The sequence below is a fragment of the Stegastes partitus genome, unplaced genomic scaffold (assembly GCF_000690725.1).
Source record: "Stegastes partitus isolate 25-593 unplaced genomic scaffold, Stegastes_partitus-1.0.2 Scaffold1360, whole genome shotgun sequence".
Taxonomy (NCBI): domain Eukaryota; kingdom Metazoa; phylum Chordata; class Actinopteri; family Pomacentridae; genus Stegastes; species Stegastes partitus.
Window position 1 is genome coordinate 118,419 of NW_007579091.1, and position 8,145 is coordinate 126,563.

The 8,145-nt window shown below is 45.8% G+C and overlaps 1 protein-coding gene across 1 annotated transcript in view; it reads right to left on the reverse strand.

Annotated features, from left to right (window-relative positions):
* The window catches only part of LOC103370028 (microtubule-associated tumor suppressor 1 homolog), a 65,305-nt gene that overhangs the window by 2,718 nt on the left and 54,442 nt on the right, over positions 1-8,145 (reverse strand). Inside the window, exons 10-17 of the mRNA XM_008298927.1 lie at positions 6,978-7,044; positions 4,100-4,223; positions 3,929-4,019; positions 2,430-2,535; positions 2,268-2,341; positions 1,216-1,314; positions 591-707; positions 47-145 (exon numbers count right to left, since the gene is read on the reverse strand). Coding sequence (XP_008297149.1) covers positions 47-145; positions 591-707; positions 1,216-1,314; positions 2,268-2,341; positions 2,430-2,535; positions 3,929-4,019; positions 4,100-4,223; positions 6,978-7,044 — 777 coding nt within the window. The remainder of the gene's footprint in view (positions 1-46; positions 146-590; positions 708-1,215; positions 1,315-2,267; positions 2,342-2,429; positions 2,536-3,928; positions 4,020-4,099; positions 4,224-6,977; positions 7,045-8,145) is intronic.

The window sequence follows — 8,145 nt, forward strand, 5'->3', positions numbered from 1 at the left end:
GGGGGAGACAGAGGGCTGCGTGTTAGCATGTTAGCATGCGGCCCTACTTGGACAGGGCGGCGTGCCGGTCCATGCGGGCCTTGTAGTCCTCGTTCTCCTGCTGCACTCGGGTCAGACTCTCCTCCAGCTTGACGTTGGCCTCCACCTGCACAGAGCAGCGACGCATCAGTCACGTGTTCTGAACTCCGGTCAGGGAGACGCTACCGTCGACTATCAGAATTAAAAAACAGGCTCTTCTTCTTCTTTAAACATTTGTTTTCTCCTTTACTGGAACTTTTTGTTCATTTTCTCTCAGATTTTATCATTTTTTCTGAAAATTTAAAACTGTTGAATATTTTGGGGCCATTTTGTGAAAATCTGCTTTTTTTTCTTTTCTTTTTTTGCACATTTTACAAATAACTCGCTGATATTTTACTATTTACGCTTTTAATTTGTTAAAACTGAGTCACTCATGACTTCCTGGTAACGCTCTGAGTTTCAAAATAAAGTGATTCATGAAGCGTCACCGTGTTCGGCTCAGATAAGGCTGAAGGTCCAGCCATTGTGTCTGGGTTGTGGTTCTGATGAGCGGCGGGTTCTGGAGCTCTCACCAGCTTGTCCATGTCCATGAGCTTCTTGTCCTTCTGGTGCAGCTGCTGGTTCTTGATCTCCAGGACCACCTTGAGGCTCTCCAGCTCCTGCTCCAGGTAAACCGTGTGCGAGTCCTTCTGCACAAACACACAGTCAGGCTTCAGGTCACATTCATTCATTCATCTGCTCATGTCAACACATTGTATTCATGTTCTGGGGCCATTTCTGGGACATCTTTATTGATTATAAATTCTGCACGTTTGTTTTCTCGTCCTTTATTAAAACATTTTGTTCATTTTAATATTTGGGAGATTTAGTTATCTTTACAAACGTTGATCTTTTCTGTTATTTTTTTAATCACATTTTATTAAAAGTTTTGGACGTTTCCAAAATTAGCAGACATTTTATTATTTCTTTACACATTTGATGATGTTTTCTGGGACATTTTATTGTTGCTACTCATCACGCTGCTGGTTTAAACTCTTGAGTTGTATTTTTAAATCCTGTTATGTCTTCATCAAGCTGTCGGATAAACGTGGTGAAGAACAAACTCCTACATCAGGTACACGTCGGTGCAGCACGTGACTAAATGCTCTCCGTCACTTCCCACCGCTGGAAGCCAACGCGTCTGTTCTCAGGTTTTACCAGATTCTTGTCGGACAGGATTCGCCTCCGTCGCTCCTCTTCGGCCTCCAGCTTCTCGCTCAGATCCTCCTTCTCCGCCGACAGCTCCGATATTTTCTCCTGGTAGGAAACAGAACTTCATTAAACTTTGGTTCTTGCAGAGTCACGCAGACGTTTCATTTGTCAGAGCTGCAGGATCACACAGGTTCCTTCTTTCTTTATTCACACCGGTCACGGCTTTCTGTCGACGTTTTGCCTCCAACGAACGAACCGAGTCGTCGTGTTCTGCAGCTCGGAGCCTCTAACTCTCACTGGAAAGACTCGTTCTACAGTAAATCGTCGTCAGCGCAAGAATTTACACAATTATTCCCCTCAAACCATCTGCAGAGGAACAAACATCTGCGGTCAACGAGGCAACTGTGGGAAAAGTTTTCTGTTGCAGAAGCTGCATTTCACTCTCAGCACGTTAAAACTGTGCATCGTTAATTCAGCGAGCCCCAAAACACGCCAGAGGATGCGACAGATTCACCTTCTTTTATAAAACTTCCAGATTTCTTCTTTTGTCTGGACAAGAAACTGAAAAAACAAATAAATGTGACGTTCAGCTGTCTGGTGGCTCACGTACACATCATGGGTGACGGACGCTTTCATCAGGAAAACTAAACTAAAATCTGAATATTCCATCAAAATCCAAACATTTGCCAAAAATATAAAGTTTGTGTTAATCGGATTCTGTAAAAAACTAACTTCATCGCACAACCTCCTGGATCAATGAATGGATCAGAACGTGATCGTTACTCATATTCTGGTGGAAATTTAGTCCAAACTGACACAAACTTGAGCAAAATCAGTGTAAACAAAACTGTAAACTCACATAAAATGGTCAAAAAGACGTAAAGTTGTCCAGAAATGTTGAAATAATCTTTAAAAATGTCTTAAAACTGGTCCAACAACGACACAAGTGGGACATAAACCAACAGTAAACAGGACAACATGACGCACAATGAAAACAACAACAAAACGACACAAAGGAGACACAGACTCCAGCCGTGTGGTTGGAGCGGCGTTCTTACAGAGAGAGAAGCTTCCGTCTCCGTCAGAGCCTTCTGCAGGGCGTCCACCTCCGTCTGCTGCTGCCTCTGCAGCTCTGGAGCAAATCAAACACAAACATCATGGAGTCAGCAGGTCAACAGTCTCTGCTGTGTGAACTCGGCACCGAGTCGCGAGTCTCTGACCTTCCACCGAGGCCTCGTACTGCCGCCTGAGGGCCTCCATGGTCTGGCCGTGGCTCTCCTCCTGGCTCCTCCTCTCGGCTTCCTGTCGGCTCCTCAGCTCCTCCACCTGCAACAGGAAGTCAGGTTTGACAGACTGAGCTTCATCACACGGCCGTGAAGCTGCGAGTTTAACCTCCAGATCTCTGTAACGTCATAAATATAATAATCCTGTACAAAGTAAATGAGTTAACGATAAACATCTGGCAGCACGACGACTAAAAACGTGTTAAAAACTGTAAAATGGTGGAAATATCTGTAATAAAACGGTGTTTTCATCTGATTTAAACAGAATGAAACTAATTTTACTGCAACACACTAAAACAACCAAATACTGAGTAAAATCTATGATTATTAAAATACCGGTTTGTGACATTATTTCCAGTTTTGACCAGTTTTTATCGTCAACGTGTGAATGAACGTGTTGTTTCTGTGCATATCTATCATTTAACACCAACGTGGAACATGTTAGTGTTAAACATGTTCTACAGTGTGGAGCAGATCAGCGTGTCCTCACAGACGATAACGCGCCTGTTGTTTACGGTGTAACCACGGCGACAGCCATAAACCTCTACACAGGTTTTATGAGCAGCCAAGTCACATGGAGCTGCCGTGAGCCAATCAGAGCTCAGCATGAGCCTCGTCCTCGTCTACACGTCCTGTTGCGTGGCGGAGCGTCGTCTATGTCGGCCGTCGTGTTCAGCGCTTCACAGTGAACTGGGTTTTATGGGCCAGATGTGATCTGGAGGCTGTTTGCAGACGACATGCTGCAGCTCGTTGATCAACCAGGTCTCAGGTCAGTTTCACAAGAAGTTACAGAAAAGACTCGTTCATGTCAAAGTGGAACTGCTGCAGCTCCATCACTGGTCCTGTAGGTCTCCATCAGCCTGGACATCTGAACAGCTTCACCTCATTGTTCTGATCAAACTGTTCAGACTCGGTCTTTAGGATGAAAACAAGTCTTCTCCACGTCTCAGTTCTCCTGCAGACTGCATCAGGTTGTCCTCCAGGATCTCTCTACACTCTGCTGCATTCATTCACCCTCTACCTTCACAAGGCTTGGTGGCCTCCTTCTCTAGTCTCCTTCTTGCTCAGTCTCTGAGGACGTCCTGCTCTAGTCAGATCTACTCATGGTCCATGTTCCTTCCATGTCTTAATGATGGATCTAACTGGACTCCAGAGAGCTTCAGGAACTTGGAGATGTTCTGGTATCGTCTCCAGGGACCGGACCTTCCAGATACACGAGTCTTTAAACTACAACCACTGATCTCAGATGATGCGTTCACTGACTGTGGGACCTATTGAACATTTTATATTCTAACTAATTGACATGACTTTGTAGGAATCTGGCTGAAGAGTCTGTTTTCTCTAAATTAGTCTAATTAACCTGACCATGACTGAGTGACGGCTGAGTCCGTCTCTGAGGACCCCCTTTGACTGTAACCGTGTGCTTGTGTTCTGACCTGCTGCTCCATCAGCATGCGACACCTGTCGGCCTCCTCCTGGTACGCCTGGTGAACTTTGTCCCACTCCGTCTGGTAGAAGCTCCTCAGTCTGAGCACACAGCAGGAAGCAAAGTCAGAAACCAGGAGAATCAGAGCAGACAGAAGTGTGCTGACAGGTGAGCAGCGCACCTGTCCTCCAGCTGCACCAGCTCCTCCTTGTGCTGCTCCTCCAGCCTCCTCAGCGCCTCCTCCAAGCCCAGCCGGACCTCCTCCTTCTCCTTCTGCAGGCGCTCGCAGCACTGCGACGACGACGCTGCAAACACAGAAAGGTACGGGCATGAAGCACCAGCAGGGTCTGAGCAGGAGGGGGAACGTTCTTTGATTTATCGTTTCACTAACATTAGAGAAACAACATTTGTCTGAGCGTCCACAGACGTTTCTAAGCGTGGATGCAGCAGACAGACGTCATGTGTCGTCTGTGCAGCGTGACTCGGTGAGAACGCCTTCATCAGGACATGAAGTCCACTTTGTTTGTTTGTTTGTTTCCTCTAAACGCTGAAAACAACATGTTTATTTATTTTTATTGGATTTTTAAATGATGAAAAACGAGCACCTGAAGCTTCTGAACTCTGAACATTCCTGTCATGCTGTCGGCGGGTTCTGGGGTTCGGAGGGTTAAACATTAATCACGCAGCGTGACTTCCCGTTATGTCAGACTGCACGGACACGCCTGGAACACGGAGTGTCTCGACACGTGTGCTGCATTCCTCCTCCATGAGTCCAACATCCCAACGCGAGCTCAGGTATGAAGCCTGGACGCCTCGCGGGCTCGTCTCCCTGCAGCTTCACCTCCTCCACGCCGAGGCGCGAGCAGCTGCCGCCGTTTCTCTGAATGAAGCTCTGTGGCCTGAGCGGCTGTTGCCACGGTGATGGAGACACAAAGCCAGCAGCAGCTGACCGACAAAAGTGTGTGTGTGTGTGTGTGTGTGTGTGTGTGTGTGTGTGTGTGTGCAGCAGGTGTTTGGCAGCAGAAACGGTCTGAACGAGTCCGAACAGCGACGCAGACAAGTCGCCAACATCACGGCGTGGATTTACTCTCAAACAAAACAACAAAAGTGTGAGAAAAGTTTTCAGCTGAAGCTTCTCAGAACAACCTGAGGTGGTTTTACAGATCTCCTCTGTTCTCTGACCTCCTGACGCTCAGAGGATCACACTCTGAGACCTCCATGTCATCAGCAGGATTTATTATTTTTGCCTGAAACACTCGCCGCGCACAATCACACACGTGACAGAATCAGGCACCAAACACGGCGGATGGATCATCACCGGTACGGCGTCCTCAGAGTCCACGAAAGAAAAGACTAAACTCATGACAGTCACTGAAATAACTGGAAATAAAGTAATGATAAATAAATGATAAATGATGATTCAGTGAAATCAGACGCTGCTTTGAATTGTGGTTGAACAGAATAATGAAATCAAACAAACCAATGAGAGCCTTTGCTGATGAGCAGTGGGCCAGAACACCTGTCAACAGGTGCACCGGTCTGATGGGAGCTACAGGAACCACCTGATGGCAGTGATTGGCTCAGAGGCTGGTTCAGCTGAACACTGGCTCATCAGGCTGCTGCTGCTGGTTGTTGTTTTCATGGTTCTGTTGAAGCACAGGTCAGACTTGTGTAAACCGACCTGCTGATTAAACGTTCTCCTTCCTGTCAACGGGTTTGTTCCTCTGCAGTCCGTCTGCCGTGTTTTTCTCTGAGTTCTGAGCTGATGGACGGGTTTGCAGCGCCGCCGATGTACAGACGTCGACCCGTTTGTCTGCCGACTAATAAGTTTCTCTGCTAAAGTTTCATCAGCACCAACATTCATGTGCAGCTAGAACTGAAGCAAATTCAGGTTTTAGGTCCCACTTAAGCGACTGCAGTCTGATTTAATTTGGTTAATTCATCATTATCTCATATTTTATAACCCTGTGAAGCTCGTTTCTGTCTCAGCTGCTTCACATCCGGTTTCATAATCGTCCCTGGACACGAACACACACCTGCTTTTCTCTCATCGTTTAATGTCTGCTGAGATGTTGGAACGTTTATTGAAATATGTTCAGAGGAAAATCTGGTCCGGTTCAGACGTGTTTGGTTGTTTTCCGTCCCGGTGCTGCTGCTCTGATTGTTTTTATGGGTTTCATCACAAATTAAAGCTTTTATTTAAACTGAGGACGTTACAGTCAGTCAGCAGAAAACTATTAAAGCAGAGAAACGAACGGAAACAGGTCGATCCTGTTCAGAGAGAGAGTGTGTGTGTGTGTGTGTGTGTGTGTGTGTGTGTGAGTGTGTGTGTGTGAGCCTCCATGCATTGCTGACATTCCTCAGCTCTGTGTGAAGTCAAAGGTCAAAGACGCAGTCAAAGAAAAGCGTCGAGTCGGAGCTGATGGAGGGAAAGTAGGAGGTCCAGACAGAAAGGGAAGTTTTCTCTGTGAAGTACTAGTAGTACACACACAGCCTGAAGTACTCTGTGCAGTAGTACACACACAGAGTACTTCAGTCTCTGTCTGGACCTCCTCCTACTTTACTGGGTTTTATTGGGTTTTCTTGTCTTCTTGGGGCTTTGTTGGGGTTTAATTTGGTTTTTTTGGGGGGTCTCTTGGGCTTTGTTGAGTTTTATTAGGTTTACTGGGTTTTTGGGGGGAATTTATTGGGTTTTCTTGGGTATTATTTGGGTTCAGTTTGGGTTTTACTGGGTTTTTCTCAGGTTTTATTGGGTTTCTTTTTTTTGGGGGGGGGGGTTATTGAGTGTTATTGGGTTTTCCTGGGTTTTGGGGTCTTTATTGAGGTTTAATTTGGATTTTACTGGGTTTGATTTGGGTTTTCTTGACTTTTTGGGAGGGGGTTGCTGAGGTATGATTTGTTTTTTGGGGGTTTTACGTCGTTTTATTTGGGTTTTCTTGCACAGCTTCTCGCTCTGAGCAGTTGCAGTGTCCCAACACCAAGTCGCCAGGTTTAAATGACGGTTTGCTGATGAACTTGTTCAGTTTTATGTTTATTCCATTGAGAAGACAGAATCTTACCGAGTTCGTCCCGGAGGTTGGACAGCTCCAGTGAAAGCTCCTTCTTCTGCTTCAAGGCCTCCTCACGCTGCAGACACACAACGAGAAGCAGCTCAAACTCACACATTCACAACAAATACAAAATAAAGTGAGTTATTGACTTTGGCTCCAAGAAGAAGCTGTGATCAGAACTAAGACGTTTCTCTTCCATGACTGAGAGCAGATAATGGAAGTGATTCATCTATCGATGAGCCTTCAGACGACCAGGACGTGACGGTAAACTTCTGTTAGTGCAGTCCGCCTTCTGGTTCTGTCTTCCTGAGACTCTTAATGGACTGAACCTGTCCCCTGAAGGCTCCACCAGGTTTCATTCGCCTTCAGGATTCTGAACATTTCTCGCTCTGTGCATTAACATACGTGTGAGAGGAGCGGCTTCGGCTTTAATTCAGGTATGAAGCAGGAATTCTTCTTGTTGTTCCTCTGAGGACTGTTCAAAGAGCTGCTGCAGGATGAGGTGGAGACGACTCGGCTGAACCGAATGAAACGAGGCGGAGGACGGAACCAACACAGAACCTGTTCAATCTTTTTCCTTTTAAATGGTGACACAGGAGCCAGATCTAGAACCGGATCAACAGACTTCAACCAAACACAGACTGAAGCCCTGAAAGTTCTGGTCCAACAGTTGGAACAAGAAATAAAGATTCTGATTAATCACCAGACGTCCAACACGTGATCGATACGATAAATATAAAGGGTTAAAAAAACAAAACTGAATAATGTCCACATCCCAACCCTGTATTAATACAAACAGGAGTTTGACCTTTTACAACGTGTGGCTGTAAACTATCAGTACTTTACAGATGTTTGTCTTTATCTTTAACAGATTTCTTTATTTTATTACCGTGTAAACAGAATATTTTAACTCTGAAAATGTGACAAAAAATTATTTTTCCTGATTTATGGAGTGAAATAAAAACATCCAAAGATCCTAAATAACATCTGTTCCTTGAGCTGAAGTTAATATTTAGGAGCAGAGCTGCTCTTCAAAGAAGTCCATGTGGCTCTGCCTCCAGGAGACAGACACCTGGACGTCCTCGCAACGTCCCCACAACGTCCTCATAACGCAGGAATAACGTCCTCGCAACGTCCCCACAACATCCACACAACGTCCTCACAACGTCCTCATAAC